The sequence below is a fragment of the Cetorhinus maximus genome, chromosome 10, assembly GCF_964194155.1.
Source record: "Cetorhinus maximus chromosome 10, sCetMax3.hap1.1, whole genome shotgun sequence".
NCBI classification, from domain to species: Eukaryota; Metazoa; Chordata; class Chondrichthyes; order Lamniformes; family Cetorhinidae; genus Cetorhinus; species Cetorhinus maximus.
In genome coordinates, this window is record NC_135888.1 from 62,893,158 (window position 1) to 62,912,657 (window position 19,500).

At 43.6% G+C, this 19,500-nt stretch overlaps 1 protein-coding gene across 1 annotated transcript in view; it reads right to left on the reverse strand.

The window, feature by feature from the left end:
* Positions 1-19,500, reverse strand: part of LOC144685729 (janus kinase and microtubule-interacting protein 2-like) — a 286,964-nt gene that overhangs the window by 14,588 nt on the left and 252,876 nt on the right. The window contains exons 19-21 of the mRNA XM_078550555.1: positions 15,058-15,126; positions 14,383-14,460; positions 9,592-9,795 (exon numbers count right to left, since the gene is read on the reverse strand). Of these exons, the coding sequence (XP_078406681.1) occupies positions 9,592-9,795; positions 14,383-14,460; positions 15,058-15,126 (351 nt within the window). The remainder of the gene's footprint in view (positions 1-9,591; positions 9,796-14,382; positions 14,461-15,057; positions 15,127-19,500) is intronic.

Consider the following 19,500-nt stretch of genomic DNA (forward strand, 5'->3'; position numbering starts at 1 on the left):
GCACTTGCAATCCAACTGAGGATAGCAGGTGGGCTTCCGAGGCTAGAGGGCCTATAGGAAGCCCTCCAGCACTGACACATTGGAGGGATTCTGACGACAAGGCTGCCAAAGTGTGGCCCATGGCTGCAGCTGTGGCCATCTTGTAATCACAGCCACAGTTTTGGGTGTTTAAAAATGGCAGGAGGAGAAATCCTGCTCTGTCACCAGGAGGCTGCCTCCATTCATCAGCTGGGATTTGGCCTTAAAATTCCACTTGACGGCTGCACAGTGCCCTTAATAGACCTAATAAGAGGCAGAATTGGCTATCTGCCACTTGCAGATGGGTAGCGATCAGCGCCCCTGAACCAGCATGTTAAAAAAATGGCCTGGGCTATGCTGACAAACCAGCACCGGTGGCAGGAAATTCTGGGCTGATCCATCTCCCGCCCCACCTCTGTAGCCATTTAAACATTTGGCCCATTATTTGGTTAGCATCGGGGCCTTTCAGAAACAGCAGTCAGCTCCTGGTGCCTCCAGGTGTTTGCTCTTTGTCCCCTCTCCAGTCATCTGGTCTGAGTGGGCTGGTTACAGACACAAAAGCCCACTGGTGTGAGCAATGCTAGTTTGAGTCTCTGCTCAGTGAAGGCCCAAGAAAATGAGGTGGTTGCTGTGGTGACACTGTTGCCTCATTAACTATTTACATGTCTGTGTCTGCAGCAGATTCAAGCCCTCAAGCCCAAAGTCCCACTCAGAGAAACCTCCAGATGTATATGTGAAGTACAAAGAGGGTGGAACCTGGCATTGCTGTTTCCCCCCACTTTTTCTTTTGCCTTGAAGCTGGGAGATAAGTGTGCCTCAGATGCAAAGCAGAAGAGAATCAGCCCCTCAGTGTGCTGTCATTGGGTTCAAATTCTCTGCTTGCTCTTAATTTTCATACCTGTCTTAGCTTTTGAAACCTTATTCTGTCTTTCAATCACAAGGAAGGAAATCATAATATGCATTGTCTTGTCCACCAATTCTCCCCCATCCCCTTCCCCAACCACAACCCCACTCCCCCACCATCACCCTACCCTGTATTGTCTGGGAAGGAGCCTTAGTATCTTAATATGGTACTTTTCATCAATGGCTTGGGTAAGAATTACCATATAGGGCAAGTTACTGAGGTAAGATAATGGACAATTTGCCAATTTAATAAATGTTGAATATATCAGGCAACAGCTTGTGGTATCCAGGAAACAAACCCAGAGTTGGCGAATTCCAGTTACTTCCACTAATTTATGATTTTAAAAAACCCATCTCTCCATGTCACTTTCTTGCTCACAAATATAATTATATTGCGCCAATTACATTTACAATCTGTCCCGTCTGTTTTTCTCATAAAATCTTATTGTTGGCAATAACATGCTATTCTGCTCAGAGGCCCAAGTCACAAGTGATGCACTCCAGGCAGACGCCAGTGAAGGCTTTCCAAAAGCTTAGGACGCTGTTAGGAAACGGCTCACTGCATGGATTCAAAGTTGGCATGTGTGCAAAATCCCTCATACTATTTGCTTATTTAAAGAGACATTGCAAAATCCCTCATACTATTTGCTTATTTAAAGAGACATTGCAAAATCCCTCATACCACTTGCTTAAAGAGACATTGCAAAACCCTTCATACAATGTGTTTATTTAAAGAGACAACGTAAATCCTTCATGCGATTTGGTTAGTTAAAAGGCAGTACAAAATCCCTCATATTATTTGCTTATTTAAAGAGGCAGTGCACATCATTTTCAGAATGAGACTAAATCCATGACACGTTGGGACCAGCTGACTGCCTATTATTGTTAGCATCACACTGAGGACTCCATTACATTTTACCAGATTCAATTGCACTTGTTTGAATTATGCTAATATAAATAAAACCTAACTAATTATACTCCGAATCTTGCGAAGAATCCCTCATTTTAAATTAGATGTTTTCCACTAAGTTGAGCTGTTATTTGTACAGATTTTAAATAGATCCTGCTCAGGTGCAACAAAAGTGATTCCCTTGACTAGGGTGTTGTTGGGGGTATTTGTGGGTGCACGGGTATTCGCTTTTTGTAGGCAATTACATGATAACTGTTTGACATCTGGAACATTATAGGCTGAATTTTCAATCGCATGTGGAGATGAGCTCAGGAATGAACAGGCCCTTAAAATCGCACGCTGAGTAGGCGTCAATGGTTCCCGACGCCATAGATTTTCAAAGGGAGGGGGAAGCCAGCAACTCGTACACCTCCAATTAGTTGCTCCTTGAGCTCATTGCAGAGTTCATTAGGACAATGGGGAGCAAATTCTAGTAATTTTCAAATGGCCAGCGCAGGGAACACAGTAGGATCAGGGACACGTTTGAGCATAGCTGTCAGGAACATAGTGGGGAGCCATTAGTGCTTATGACTGTAGTGTAAAAAAATTACATAAAAGGGGAGAATGAAGCTCTCTTGTTCAAGCAGTGGCTCAGAATTTCCATCACTAGAGCCGAGAGGCTTGATTTTCTCAGGAGTGTTTGGACTCTTGAGAGAGACATGAGGCTGTTGGCAGCCATGGCCACCTGTTTCCATGTCTGCTTGCTCTGGCTCACTGAAGATTTTCTTCCAGTTGGAGGGAAGAGTACAGCTCTCCTGTCTACCACAGCCTCGATTGGGGCTTCAAGGGAGGCATCAGTAAAACATGGGGCTGCCAGGGTAGGGCTGTTTAAACTGCCACCAGCCCTCTGCTCCCCCTGCTCATCCATTTGAAAGGGCAACAACAAACTCAGTCATGGCTGCTTTTACTTTTTAAGTTATCGTTCCATGCCTAACTCCCACCTCCTTTCAACACCCAATGCCCCTAACTGGACGTCAAACTCGCCTCCGGGTCAATTAGTGGCTGACACATTGAAAATTGGAGGAGCAGCACCTCATCTTCCAATTAGGCACTTTACAGCCTTACAGCCTTCCAGCCTTAACATTGCATTCAACAACTTCAGATCATGAACTCTCTCCTCCATCCTCACCCCCTTTTTGATCCCCTTTTTCTAATAACTATTATTTTTTTAATATATATTTTTTTCTTTTCCCACCTATTTCTATTATTTTAAAAATTTATTTCCATCCATTGTTTTTTCTCCACCTTTGAGCCTATTTCGATCCCTTCCCCCCACCCAACTCCACTAGGGCCATCTGTCTCTTGCTCATCCTGCTTTCTACCCTTAATGTCACCAATAGCACATCCTTTAGCTAATATCACTACTGTCTACACCCCTTTGTCCTTTTGTTTATGACATCTTTGGCAATCTCTCCTTTGCCTCCACCTATCACTGGCCCTCTATCTAGCTCCACCTGTCCCACCCCCCTTAAACAGCTTATATTTCACCACATTTCTTATTCCTCTTTAATTCTGATGAAGAGTCATACGGACTCAAAACGTTAAGTCTGTCTTCCTTTCCACAGATGCTGTCAGACCTGCTGAGTTTTTCCAGCAATTTTTGTTTTTGTTCCTCATTGATTATGATGTGCTTTGAGGCATCCCAAGGTCATGAAAGGCTCTATACAAATGCAGGTCTTTTTGGTATACTCTATTTATGTGAGCGATATTTACTGGCCACATCTTGTTGGTGAAGGGTCCATTCATGAAGCATTAGCCGCACTGATCTTTGCACAAATGCAGGCATCCTGCTCTTCTTCCATACCAAGCCAGTTAAACTTGTTTTAAAAGCTTATTCAGGGCTTGTAGAAAGGGGAGGGTGGCATGTTGAAAGTTGTGGAAAGATTTTAGAAGCTATCATTTCCAGAACAGCTGACAAAAGGTGGGTACTCAGTGGGGAGACAGTCAAAGCTGTCCCAGGGCATCACCCTAGCCCTATAACATGGTTAGCTGGGCATAGGAGGATAGGAAATTTCATAAGGGGGTGCCATTGGTGCTGCACAGGTGGCAGGGAGAGTCAGCATTCAGGCTTTGGATAGGGTCTGGAACCTCCTGGCATTGTAGAGTCAAAAAAACTGGGAGTATGGCTGCCAATCACAGTAGGATGGGCATCTGCCCAGAAAGAAGCCTCCAGCTGGCAATGGGGGCACGACTGGCAGATTTTGGGCCTCGTGGCAATGAAGGGCAACTGCCTTCATTGGAAGGGCAGAACCCTAGACATCAGGAGAGTACAGCAGAGGAAGGCCATACCCTCAACAGAGGAGCTACCACCAAAGATGGAGCTACCTGGAGATGAGCCAGAACCAGTGCCACAGGAGACTGCGATTCTCCAGGCAGATGGACACCAACATCTTGCCCTTCTTGCCAAAGACCGCACACCTCGCAACACTGCCTACCATGCCTGGCTGGTAGCCATCAAACTCACTATGGCCTTGAGATTCTTCACTTCTGGCTCCTTCCAAGGGTCAGCATTTCAAAAATGGCTGAGCAACACTGCTCACTGATACCCTCTTTGCCAGAGCTGGACTCACACTCATCTGCTGATGGACACAGTCTTGCAGGGGCAGAAGGCATTGGGTTCCACCTTTATCATTGGATTTCCCACGCACAAAACATCATCAGTTGTGCCAATGTGACCTTCAAAGCACCCAGAAACTGGCCAATGAAAATCCGCCAACAGGATGAGCTTCCAGTCCCTCAACATCCAACTGATCTGCGCATGTGTGTTTTCTTATCTGGCAGTCCATATTGTCTCAGATTTTCACTCCACCCCCAAAATATGTGTATATGGGTTGTAGGAGACAAGAGATATCCCTTGAAAACATGACTACTACCCCCTCCACAGGAGCCCCAGACAAAGGTGCTAAGACAATACAATCAATGCCACTTGCTCAGTAAGACAACCATTGAGAAGGCCATCAGTTTTCTGAAGATGCAATTCTGGTGCCTGGACCAGTTGGGTAGTGCACTCCAATATCCTCCTGAAAGAATGTCAATCATTGTGGTGGTCTGTTGCATTCTCCATAACACCTCCCTCCAGAGAGGTGTGGATCTAGAGAATGGTGAGGACTTGGAGGGAGACAGCTCATTGGAGATGGAGCAGGAGGTGAGAGAGGAGGAGGAATTGAAAGCAGAGGGAGATGATGCCCCTGCTGCACAATGAGGTGGCCTCCTCCTGGCACCGTCTGGGAAAAGGGCATCCTTCCTCTCCACCATGGCCTCCAGCATTAAATCCAGGTCGACATTAATGATGTGAGGTTATGCCTGCCCTAGATGCCAGGCCTCCCACTCTCTTGTGACATCTCACTTCCCTCTGGTGCAGCGGAAGGCTTTGGCACAAACCACACATCTCTCCCTTAGGACAACCAGCAGGCTCAGTGATGGCTGCCGTGGGAATCTAAATCAAGCCCTATCAGAGGCAATTAAAGAGAGGATTGTGGTGTTGGGGCAATTTGCTTTCTGAGTTGGATCTGACTCAATATTGATCATATCCTCACAACATTCTAAAATCATTTAATCTTTGCTTTTGTACAATTATTAAAATTTGTAGAAATTATTAATGCCCCAAAGTGTATTCCTGTTAAATGAAGGGCCCTCTTCCCTCTTTTTTCTCTCTGCCCTGTCCTATTTTCTCCCCCGCTCTCTTCTGAATTTCAACTTTCGTTGTTCTCCCTCAGTCTAGAACCAATGATCTCGGATCTCAAATCCTGCTTCATTTGAAGAATGCAATTAGTTTTCATTTACTGGGTCCAAAAAGTTTTGGGATAATACTCCAGACACCACATTTTGTACAAAGCACAAACAACTTGGACAATCTTTGGAAAAGTATGTTCCAAAAAGAGGGACAAAAGCTGTTTTGTTCTGACGTAGAAAACTAGGAGAGGCTGTTGAAAGGACAAAGAGAGAAGCCAAGGGGCTGTCAGTCTAGAAAAGCAACCACAGTGATAACTCCTCTTCAATTTACCTCAGGACCAATTCATACCCCTCCCCTCACAAGGATGTGCAGAATAGATAAAATCATCCAATACCTTTTTATATACAACATGAAGGCAGGTGGGAAAAGCTAGATAACCTTGCCTCACACTGATCTTTCGACAGAGGCATGTTCAGACTCTCTACTTACCCTTACAAACATTTTGGAACTGGAGGGCACTACCCAGATAAAATCCAAGATCTTTCCGTCTACTTCATAGTTGCCTATTTTCTAATGAGCGTGGGATCGGAATCCCCTGCAACTGGACTGTATAAAATGTTAAAAACAAAATACTAAAAAACTACTGTGGATGCTGGAAATCCAAAACAAAAACAGAATTACCTGGAAAAACTCAGCAGGTCTGGCAGCATCGGCGGAGATGCTGCCAGACCTGCTGAGTTTTTCCAGGTAATTCTGTATAAAATGTGTTGGAAGAACCCCAAAGCCCCCACAGACACAAGTACTGTGAATCAAAGCCCCCACAGACACAAGTACTGTGAATGAAAGCCCAGCCTCAAAACAAAACACACTGAAGCAGGCTACATTGTGGGGCCAGGGTTAATCTCAGGCATTCCAACATCACAACAGAACTGATGCTATTAAAAGGACTGGAATTTAAGACATCATCACAGTAGTGAACGCAAGATAACCACCATCATGTAATCTAATTAAGAAATGAAAGAGGCCATTGTCATAACCAAATGGCCCCAGACAACATCCGTTCACTCCTGTCATGGAAGGAGAGAAACCTTTCATATAAAGAACAGCTTTGGAGCTAGGGATACCTCACCTTGGTGGGATTCATTGTTTTCAGTTGTGGAAACAACATCAGCACGGAGTAGAATAAAAGCAAAATACTGCAGATGCTGGAAATCTAGAACAAAAACAAAAATACCTGGAAAAACTCAGCAGGTCTGACAGCATCTGCAGAGAGGGATACAGTTGACGTTTTGAGTCCGTATGACCCTTCATCAGAACTAAGACATATAGAAATGAGATGAAATATAAGCTGGTAGAATTGGGTGGGACAGGAGAGTTCGATAGGGGGCCAGTGATAGGTGGAGGCCAAGAAGAGATGGCCAAAGATGTCATAGACAAAAGGACAAAGGGGTGTTGATGGTCTCCATTAGCACATCCTTTAGATAATGTCACTAACATCAACACCCCTTTGTCCTTTTGTCTATGACATCTCTTCTTGGCCTCCACCTATCACTGGCCTCCAATCGAACTCTCCTGTCCGACCCACTTCTACCAGCTTATATTTCATCTCATTTCTATATGTCTTAGTTCTGATGAAGGGTCATACGGACTCGAAACGTCAACTGTATCCCTCTCTGCAGATGCTGTCAGACCTGCTGAGTTCTTCCAGGTATTTTTGTTTTTGTTCAGCACTGAGTAGGTCTGTCTGGAACAGACTTGAAGGATCAAAGAAGGTGCTAAGCACTAATCATCCAGCAGGATGGCCTCAGGAAATGTGTCCATGATATTTCAATAAGGATCATCATAAAAAGGACAAGAGCGAAGGGTTTGGCAATGCAGTCGAGGAAGGGGGCAAGGAACAGTACTCACTGGAAGGACTAACCGTGTGGAGGATTGTAAATTATCAGCCAAATCCGCAAATCTGAGGATTGGGGCTGAGAGGTTAGAGTAGCTTAAGGGTAATGACCAAGTCTAGGGGGTTTGGGTCTGAACTAAGTATGGTTGGGAATTTGCTTTCTGAGTTGGATCTGATTCAATATTGATAACATTCTCACACTCATATAACATTCTAAAATCATTTAATCTTTGCAAAACCAATGTTTTTTCCTAATAAGTCGTGGTGACTATGTGTGTTTGGTTGGCAGCTGAGGTAGAATCGTGGAGGGATCTAAATTGAACAAACCAATTGAGGTGTTGTATCATTTAAAGCAGCTTAGAGTTTTGTATTAGGGCGTTAAGATGTTTATTTATAATAAACAGCAAATTTGTAGTTGAGTCGAACCCTGTGTCTGTGCAATTTTGTGCTCTATAAAATCCTAAAGTCCAAGCACCATTGCAGAAGGGGAGCGGGTCTGGGAACCGCTTACATGAGGGATGTACATGACATGAAAATCAAAAGACAAATGAAAAATCAATGCTGGCACTGTGCCTAGATTCCCCTGAGCTTCCTGGTGCTGCAATCACATATAAAGCCAGTACCGGTCCCATTTTCCTTTTCCACAGGGATCCAAACCCAAACCCAAACCCTGCATTAATTTTCTGATTTCTCCAGAGGCCTCCAAAAGACCCAATACGTATGCCATGACAGTTCAAAGAACCATTTTAATCGCAACTGGAATCAGCGAGATATTCTCTCTAATTTTCAGGATCAGTTGGATCCCCTTCTTGTAGGCAGAGAAAACCACAACAGAATCTGGAAGACCTTGTAATGCCCAACCTCAAACTCTAAAATACTGGTGATTTCTGACATTATTATTTGTAGAGTAAAGGGTTAATACCAGGAGCACTTGATGCTGATGTAACTACTAATGTAACTATGAAACAATGCCACATGGCTAAGAGATTGGTATCTGGTGGGAAGCAGAAGTACAATCTCGTGTAGAGTACTGAGACGTATAGAGATCTGTAAGTAACAAGAATGGTTTTTACAAATAACATTCTATGGTAGCATTCTTAGAGTAACAGCCAAACCCTAAAGAAATCCCATCTAGATCCCAAACCCAAGACTAAACATTATTCTCCATTTATGAATCAGCCTCTGCAGCCACAACAATGTTCAATACAGAAGTGACATACACCCGGGGTGCAATCCATCATCTCCTGAGATGGTTGAATGGCAATAATAATGATAATAACTTTCTCCAGTGTAGTACTGAGGGAGGGCTGCATTATCAGAAGTATCTCCTTTCTGATGAAATGTTAAACCAAGGCCCCGTAATGGGGATGTTTCCTCTTGTGGGAGAATCTAGAACTAGGGGTCAGTGTTTAAAAAGGACGGGTCGCCCATTTAAGGCAGAGATGAGATTTTTTTTCTTTCAAGGGATAGTGTGTTTTTGGAACTCTCTTCCTTAAAAGGTGGTGGAAGCAGAGTCTTTGAACATTTTTAAGGCAGAGCGAGATAGATTCTTGATAAGCAAGGAGGTGCAAGGTTATCAGCGGTAGGTGGGAATTGGAGTTAAGGTTGCAATCAGATCAACCATGATCTTATTGAATGGCGGAGAAGGATCAAGGGCCGAATGGCCTACTCCTGCTCCTAATTCGTATGTTCATATATCACACCCTTAGACATAAAGATCCCATTGCATTATTTTGAAGAAAGGCAGGGAAGTTCTGGCCAATATCTATCCCTCAACCAACATCACCAAAATGGATTATTTGGTCATTTATCTCATTATTATTGGTGGGAGTTTGCTTTGCGTAGTTTCCTCCATTACATCAGTGACCACATTTCAAACATGCTCAATTAGCTGTAAAGCGCTTTGGGACGTCCAAAGGTTGTGCAAGTTGCTTCTAGAAATGCAAGTCATTCTTCTGCAAGTGGCTGCACCTTAGCTAAAGTGCATACCTTTTATCCTCTCTCATCTCTGGTAGAACTTAGGGAAGAACTTAAATATGGTATAAAATCAGTGGATTCACTTTCCTCCCAAATCCTGACCCACCCCTTTCTCCAATAGACCTGCTATCCAAACCAGTGGAATTTTGGAAACATGCTATTTATTCTAAATCTTACCTGATGTGCTTGTTGCAGGAGTTCCATTCTCTCCTGCAGGATTTGGCAGTCATATTCCCTGCTCTTTCTTAGCATCTGACGTCTCAATTTCTCCACAGCGGTTCGCAAGTCATCCTTCTGCTTCTCGGTCAGAGACTCACCGAGCTTTATGACTGTGTCCTGCTGTAATGCATTGTATAGTGTGGCCTCCAGCTCTTGGATATGCTGAAAGAACAAGTTTGCAATATGAAGCCGTCAAAGGAAAGCAGAACGATCTATGAAAAGGCTGAAAGTTGAAGGCTTGACACTGAATTTCCTGCACTCAGTGAACTTGTGCATCTAATCTGTACTTGTTAGTATTATGGGGCGGAATCTTCTGCTCTCACTGGTGGCAAGCATGGAGGCAGGAAGGGCATGTAATTTGGCAAGATGGTGGTGTACTGGATCCCCCAAAACCATCCTTCCTCCACTGGAAATAAGCTCTGGGCAGGAAAGTCGACCATGGGCCTTCCCACCCTGTCGCCTATTGAGGTCCTTAAGTGGCCAATTAATGACTGCTTGAGGGCCTCATTATGCCTCCACTGGTATTAACCCAGTTGTGGGTGGGCCTATTTCCATGTAGTGTGCATGACAGGTAAACTGTGCGGGTTGCTTGCCATCTCTGGGGGTGAGGTTCCCTCGTTCAAAGGCACTCAGTGCCTGATCGACGCACTCAACATTGGGAGGGAGTCCTGCTGAGAGCCAATCCCCTGCCCTTGCAGCCAGCACACCCTGCACCCTTCTCCCCGTGATCCCCACCCTGCGAAACTAGCCCCACCAGCCCCTCATTATTTACCTGTGGCCTGGTCACTCCATGATCCTGATACTCCGGTGCCTGCCCATCCGGCAAAAGCCACAGCCCCTGCAGTGGTGTTGCTGAGCTCCCGGTAGGCAAGACTTCTGCTCCTGGGACCTTGATTTCAGATAAAGGCCCGCCGGTGGCTTCACCACTGCCCAATTAGCTTGTGGTTCAGCGGGCCTTCCTGAAAAGAGGCATCTTGGTCTCTCGCTGGCTCTCCAGCCGGCAGGTGAGACTCCTGATGCCTCAACAAGATTCCGCTCACATGTCTTGTTGCTATTATTTCCCCTCCTTCAGTATCTTCAATGATAAGTTTCTGATATCTCACTGAGCTGACTGTTTTTCATGCATCTGAATGTCATTGGGTCACTTTGTCATGGGGGTTGTCATAGTTGAACCCAAGTTTGCCCTTACCCAATATTGAAGTGGACTTTTCAATGGCAGCCATTCGATAAGAGATCAGGAACAGGAATCACAGCTTAGTTACATTGCTCTGTCTAGTCCTCTGAGGCCAGTTGGAGCACTCCCCTGCCTCAACCCGCTTCCCCTCCCCCACACCCTGCATCAACTAGGCTGAGATTTGGTAACTCAGCAGCAGTAAGGGATAGCGTCTGGGGCCTTTATTGCCTGTCTATGTCAGGAACTCCCTGAGCCATCAGGGAGGGAGGGAACACAAAAACAAAACGCTGCAGGTGCTGCAAAATTGGAAATAAAAACAGAGAACGTTGGAAAATACTCAGCGGGTCAAAAGTGGAGAGGGAAACAGAATTAACAGGCATAATTTTCACCCGATATGGGGGAAGAGAACGGAAGTTGGAGTGCAAGTAACTTGGTGCAGCTGGACACTGTACCAGTATCATCCCAACCCTTGACCCATTTTCCCAGAGATGGGATTGGGGATGGAAGGGCATCTGCAAGCGGTAGGTAACCACTTAAGGTAAGTAAAACGTCAATTATCAGAGGCCAGCTGCCTGGATGTGGCCTCCCTGTGACAGAATGCGGAGGCCAGAGCTCCATGCAGGCTTTGAGGACCTCCCTACCTACCTGGCCACTACTGTGGCCATTTTCTAATTCAAAATTTTTTAAAGGTGCTGAGAGGGCACCTCAAGGTAGGGACACCCTCTCTCTACTTTACCTGTAACCACAGACTGCAGCTTCTTCTATGCTGGAGGGTCTCTTCTTGGCCCATTTGCCATCCTTAATTGGACAGCAAGTACATACTCTGGTCACTAGTAGGTCACTTCAGGGAAAATCACTGCTGTGAGAGTATTTCTGACACAGAGCGGGGTCGAGACCCTCGTTTGACCCCTACATTTCAGGCAGATGACCTTTTATCAGAATTCAGTTCATTGGTAGTGAGGAAATGCAGATTCCCTGAGGTGAAAAGCCAATATCCAGCTCATTGCTCGACTCAATTTAATCATTAATTGCCACAGACAGGCAATGGACAGGGTTGTGTGTGTCAGATGCTTGGGTGAGTCATCATGGGATCTATCCAGCTTCTGTGGCTGGTGTTTCTCATCATGTGCCTGCTAAGCTCCCAGCATGAATCCTGCTCCCAATTGACAGCTTGCCAATTTGGGGGTGTGAAATCAGGCAATACAGCCACTATTCAAGGGCCTGCAGCAAGCAGCTGCAGAAAGGGGAAGTTTTTTTTAATCAGCAACAGAAAGAAACAGTATTAAACAACAGCCTGTATATATTACAAGGCAAATGTACATATTTAATATAGTGATAACAAGGGATAGCTAGGAGAGCTATACTTAAATCATCTGGACACTTTAAGCTTCATCCAGTGACTGTGTTCAGTTTTTAATTGGCAATGACTCTCACCATGGGCATCACTATTATGTCTACACTGAAGAGCTAACACTTACGTGTAACCAGGAACTTGCTTCACGCTTAAGCTACAGCAGGTTACTCAGGAATAATAATAATAACCAATTTAGCCAGGACTCAGTTGATGTCATGAATCATTGGGAAAAAGTTTGAATATTTTGTGAAACTTATCCAAATCCCAATTTTGTGTTCCAGGCTTGAATACATTCCCAAAGTGAACTCTTTGTTAACACTGAGTCAAGTTTCATTCTTCCTAATCTGAGCTTTCCTGCTGCAGTTTCACCTGTATTCAGATTTACTATTTTCATTATAAACTGTGACTATATTTTTCCCTACAGCCCTTCACTACATGACAGGAAGAAGGGCAATTTGAAATGCTGCTAGAACAGGGTCATGATGGGTCCAAGCACTCTGAGGCGGGGCCAGGGGAGGGGAGGGGCATGTTTTCTGAGGATGGGTCTCTGAGAGGGGCTGGGTGTCGGGGAGGAGCATGTGTTGAGGTGGGATGGGCGGGGGGGAACCTGTGCTCTGTGGCAGGATGTCTGAGGGGGGGCCGGGGGAGGGGGAGCGGCATGTGCCTTGAGGCAGGATACTCTTTCGAGTTATCAACAGTCACAGATTGCAACTCTTTTCGAGTACAATCACAGTTCTTGGTTTCCGGGAGTGGGACATGAAGTCTGAGTGGGTGCTGGGCTCAGGGGAGGAGCATGTGCTGTGACAGAGCAACTGAGGTGGCCAGGCTGGGGGCAAGAGCATGAGCTCTGAGGTCTGGAGAAAAGAGTCTGCCTCTTACTGTCGCTCTGCTTGAACAAGGCATCAGGAAGGCAGAATGGCTATCATTAATTAATGCTGCCAGACCTGCTGAGTTTCTCCAGATAATTCTGTTTTTGTTTTGGATTTCCAGCATCCGCAGTAGTTTTTTGTTTGTATCATTAATTAATGTTGCCAGTGACAGCACACATTGGCCTGAATTTTGAGCTAGTCGAGCGCATGCGACTGGCGGGCCCGGGAGCGGACGGGCAACGGGCCCTGACCGCAATCAGTACCCGACTGCGGTTTCACGCTGGCAGGCCAATTAGCGGCCAGCCAGCATGAAACGCACCCAGAGAAAGGCTCAGCACTGCCAGTGGGGGTGGGAAGAGGGCGGGCACCGTTGTCAATGCGGGTGCTGATGAGCACTTCCCCCGAGCTCCCTGAAGGCAGACAGATGCCTCAGGGAGCTGCAGACCTTCAAATAATAAAATAATGCCAAAAAATGCTGCAAAAGATGTCCATGTAGCACAATCAAGCACCTGAAAGCATACAACATAAAAATGCCGTCCCCAGATACTTATTTTTATTTTATATCCTAACGGAGACTTCATCACACCCTTGGGTGAGGAAATCATTAAAACATGAATTCTGCCCACTCATATTGCCCGTGCAACAAGCTAAAAATCACACAGGTAACATAAAACCACGGTCAATAGGCTTTTTAATGACCTTAATTGGCCCTTTAATCGTCAGTGGGCATTGTTCCGACTTCCGCATGTGCCCGCCGACCTCAATGTTTCACATGTGTACGATGACGCGGGGATGCCCGCCCGACATCTTTTTGTGCTATTTTACGTGCGTTCGGGTCGGGGGTGCGCCTGACCTCGGAATGCAACATTCAGGCCATTGTGCACCTCCTGTGAAAATCCCCTAGTGGAAGACTATGGAGGGAAACCTTACCAAGAGTCAGGAAGTCAAGAGGAAATGGTAATCAATAAAAAAATTGAATAGTCCAGCAATTTTCCTCCGAAGATGGTTTACTTGCAAGCTGCAGTCTGGGGTTGGTAGGTAAGCTCACTGTTCAAGTTCAAATGGTCAGTTTCAGAGAATAACACTCGTGTATGGTGTTAATTGCAATTCTGATTATAGTATAATAGAATATACCAGTATATATTGTAATGATAACTTTGCATACAGTACCATGACTATTCTGCATCTAGCATGATGAAAACGTATTGCATTACATACAATGGTATCTCTGTATATTGAACACACCTATAGATATTATAATGAGGCCCCTACAGAGAATAAAATCCCTTTATACAGACCAATGCTGTATATTTGATAATTCACACTCCAGGATAATTTATGAGATTATTTACCATGTATGCTTGATCCAGGGCCTGTTTCCTATAGTCTAGCTCTTCCTCCAGGTAACCTTTTTGTTTGCAAAACATATCCTACAAGAAAAAGAAAAATCAACTTTATTAAAATCTGCTGCTCCAAAATATTCCATGGCAACATGATGGATACGTTGTATCCCTGTGAATTCTGGGAACACAAATTTAAAAGGTCCTCTGCTCACCCGAGCTATTTTTACTTTGTCCAGACAGCAGCCTTTCTCTTTGAGGCAAAACAATCAAAGATAATGGGGAGGACCAAGTAGAGGTGAAACTGTTTCACTGGCCTTCATATGACAGCCCCAAGATTTCAACAACCAGTGCCTGCTATGGTGAAAACAATATGGCCAGCCCCATCAACAGGTAGTTATATTACTAGAGGTGGTGGGGGATGCTCAGTGAAGACAAGGCCATACATAACTGCGAGGTGAGTGGCCTATTCACACGCAATGTCCACCTGGACGAGATAGTGGAGAGCTGCCACTGTACCAGAAAACATTAGCACCTTCAGCAGAGGAATCAGAAAAAAGGAACACATTCCCAACTGTGTCAAGAAGTCCTGAAATATTGTAGCTGTAGCAGAATATTTAAATATTAGCAAGTGGCAAAGACACGACAGAATGTTCATCCAGATTCAGTGAGAATTATGTTTCTTACCATCTCAATTTCCAAGTCTATCATCTTCTGGTGTAGTGCAGCCTCAGTGCCTTCAATCTGTTGTAGCCACTAGAGGGTGAGAAAGGAATGGCATAACATTAATACCAAATTCACAAAATAAGAGGGCTCGTCCACACCCTGTGGCTGGCACATATGTGATTATAAGAGACTTCCAGCTCGCCCTCAGTTCTGAAAAAGCTTTCAAATAATTTATTTTGCATACCCTTATTCCATTACTTGATTTACTGGCTTATTTTGCATTAAACAGAATAAATTAAATCATTGTGACAATCCAAACTGAGATATCTAAAGTAGCCACTGGAAATCTCGACAAATTTGGTTGCACCTTGAGCTTTTTGGCAAATAGTTGAACCTTAACCTTAAAAAAATGTCCTTAAGCCTAGATGGTGTGATATTATGATTAAACTGTGTTTAATTCAGGCTTTGTATGGTATTTAAAATAAGCACTGTTTAACATCAGATTCTGAAAGGATCCATAAATCATTAAGCTGGGAAAAACAGATCCCAATCTGGTATATGGTAAAGAAAAGTTAAGGAATACAAGGTAATTCATATCTAAAGTTCTTAGCTAACTACAAAGTAATGTACCAGGTCCAGTGAGTGATGGAGGGCACCAGGTGCACCAGGCAGCATTCACTGCCTCTTTTATTGTTGATACAATAACTTTGGTTATTGCTAGATTTATTGTAACAGGAAGTCAGTGAAATGCACAGTTCAGACAGACACATTAGGGTACGTTGTACTCTATGGGCACCTACTGAAAGCAGCTGCTCACATTTTCTCTCCTCCCAGCAGGAGGACTTCAAGACTCAGCCTCCCCACTGAGGGCTCTACATCTAACAAAGCATTGTGAGGGAGTCAGACCCTCACCACTGTCTGGGCCTCTGACAGTCGGCCATTCTGGGAAGCTCTACTTACAGACCTGGGGCACACATAGTAGTCATGAAGAGAGCAGTGTTAACAGGGTGTTGAAGTCAGGAATTGATGTCAGTGGGAATGAGGGGAAGGAGGTGCTGCTTTTCATTTTCACCTCCAAACGCATAAAATATATGGAACAAATTCAACTTGAAGGCTATGACATGGTCGCCATTACGGAGACATAGCTACAAGACTGTCAGGACCAGGAACAAAATATACCAGGTTACAAGGTCTCCAGGGAAGATGGGAAAAATGATAGAGGGGGAGGAATAGCCTTTATGATTGAGGATAAAACTACTTTAATGGTAAAGCAGGATCTAATGAGAGGTAAGCAGGCAACAGAGACTTTATGGGTAGAATTAAGAAATAGAAAAGGATTTAAGACTGTAGCAGAAGCTGTCCATAACCCCTGGTAATAACTGTGACACGGTAGCTTGTATAAATGCTGAGATTAGACAAGCATGTATCAAAGGCAGTGGTTGTAATAGGAAAGTTTAACTTTCAGTAGGTGCCAATAGACGACAACGCACCTTAATGTGTCTGTCTGAACTGTGCATTGCACTGACTTCCTGTTACAATAAAGCTAGCAATAGCCAAAGTGGCATCAGCAATAAGCAGGCTGGTACATGTCAGAAGGGTAGCAAATTTCTAGAGTGTGTCCAGGTAGTTTTCTGAAATTATACGACATAGAACCAACAAGGAGTAGCCCATATTAGATCTAGTAATGAGTCAGATTTTGTTAACAGCCTAACAGTGTGTGAACATTTATGTAATAGCAATCATAATATTAACAGGTTCACCGTAATGTCTGAAAGGGAGAGAAACATGAAATATCTACTAAGATTCTAGATTTAGGTAAGGCTGACTTGAATGGGATGAGACAGAGATTTTGTCCACAGTAAACTGTGCAAATCTGTTGATAGGTAAAATGACAGATCATCAGTGGGAAGTGTTCAAAGAAGAATTTAATGTGATAGTTTATACCCCTAAAGGGCAAGAGTTCTATTTGCCAAAATAGACAGCCATGGACAACTAAAGAGGTAAGAGACAACATAAAACAAAAAGCAAAAGCATATTTTTAAAAAGCAAAAAATAACACAGCTGCCAGCAAATGGGAAGGATACAAAGAACACCAAAGGGTGACAAAGCAGATAGTAAGAGCTACAAAAAGGGAGTATGAAACAAAACTTGCAAGGGTCATCGAAATGAACACAAAAGGTTCACAACTGTATCATGAAAAAGAGGGTGTTCAGAAGCGATGTGGGCCACTTTAACACGGACAAGGGTGATATTATCAATTATAATAAAGAAATAGCAGTCATTCGGAATTTCCACTAAGAATCATAGAATTGAAGATCAACAGGCAAAACTGTAATGAAACATTGACTGCCTTTAAAGAGGAGATGGTTCATGTACAGGTGAGGTACATTTCTACAAAGGAGAAATGTAGGACAAACAAAGTTGGAGCTACCTGGATGACAAAAGAGATAGAGTAAGATGAAGCATAAAAATGGTGCCCATGACAAATGCCTGGTTCATAATAGTAGTGAGAACCAGGCTGAATATAAAAAGTACAGAGCAGAAGTGAAAAAAAGTAACATGATGCAAAGAGTGATTATGAGAAGAGACTGGCAGTTAACGTGAAAAAGAATCCAAAAGTTTTCTATAGACATATAAATAGTAAAAAAGTAGTAAAAGGAGGAATGGGCTGACTGGGAACCAAAAAGGGATTTACACATAGAGGCAAATGGCAGGCTGAGCTACTAAATGAGTATTTGCATCTGTCTTTACTAAGGAAGGCGATACTGCCAAAGCCATAGTGAAAATGGGGGTAGTTGAGACACTGGTTGAGCTAAAAATTGATAAGAAGGTATTATCTCTACTTAAAGTTGATAGATTTAGACCTAAGCAGATATCAAAGATGACTAGCACAGAGAAGGCAAATCCAGACCATCGACTCAAATTACAACATGGCAATGAGGCAAGGTGGCCCAAGTACAAATGATCAAATTGCAAATTTAAGATAAATATCAAGGTGTTCTTCTGCACACAAGGAGTAACCAACATGCAGAATGAATTGTCAGAAAGGAAAATGAACCAAGGGGCCATTTAACAGTTGAAGGGGGCAGTAGGTTCTTTCTGATGGGTGAGTTGAATGGCCTTTTTCATCTGTATCTATCGAATGGTTTTGTGTCATTTAAGGCATGATACCATTAAGCACAGACGACATGAGTGATGATGCAATTTACATAAGTGTTTAAAGAAGATTTAGCAAAGCCTGTCAAAATGTCAGGGTTGCCTGAGCTTTCTGCCCCCATTTACCTGTAAAGGCGGAGGTGGAAGTGGGAGTGGTGGTGAGGCAAAAAGGATCATTAAGTTCCTTTAATATAGATCTTCCCAGAGTGATAAAAGAACAGTATAGATCTACTTGGAACAAAGGGTCTGTAAAAGTTGCAAGGATAATTATGAGTCCCAACTACCCTGAAAAAGCCGAACCTGCTACAAATATTCTTTGCATTGTACAATTATATTCCAGGATGGTTGCTATCATATCTCTTTTCTGTTTTCAATTACTTAGACAGAAGTCAAATTATGTGTAGTTTCCACTGGTAGTGCACTTCCCAAGTTATTTTGGAATTGCTGCTGAGCACTATTGTGTTTTCCATTTACTAATTCTAACCGTTTATTTGTCGTAGATGGATAATTGCTTGCACATTTCTGTCCAGATTACTCCTTATATTGTATGAACTTTATAATAGATTAGGCTGACAAAGCAAGCAATCGCTGACACCACTTCCATGTTTACAAAGTTGTTTCTCTTTTCTCTGTGCTTGTATTAAAGAATAATGACTGTCCTTGTCGGAAACCCATTTTTAGAATCAAATAGGCAAAGATTTTCAACATGAGAGAGCTCGGTGGCTCAGCATTTCATAGCAGGCTCCCCTTAGAGAACTGGACTTTAATCCAGATCAGACTGATGGATCATAAGCCTGATATCTGCTGGCTGAAAGCATTTAATGTGGAATAAGTGTTGAACAGACTCAGCAAAATTCACAGTGAGCTCTGGCCCACAGCAGTGACAATCCTTTGCTTAATATCATTTAGTAATCTAGGGTAGAGGGAAAAGTGGCATATGGATACAGAAAGAGAAGAATGGCTGCTTGACTGGGTGGGGTGATTAGAAGTGGGAGGACATGTGATGGATCCTCCAGGAATATGATCAACTAGAATTGACAACCCTGGTTGAAGTGCACTTAAAAAAGTGCTCTTACAGCATCCAACATGAAACAAGAGAAAGCATCACTGCCAATTCTGCACCACAACCACTAGAGAGCACCACATCATTAAATTCTAGTAAACCCCAATTGCTGGGCCAGAACACAGCTCGACAACATTATCATATTAGTGCTGATTTAATCAGAGAATATAGTTTTAAACATGTTCAAATTGTATATTTAAAGAAATGAGAATTAGAAAGTCATAATTCAGGATTTTTGCAGAAGA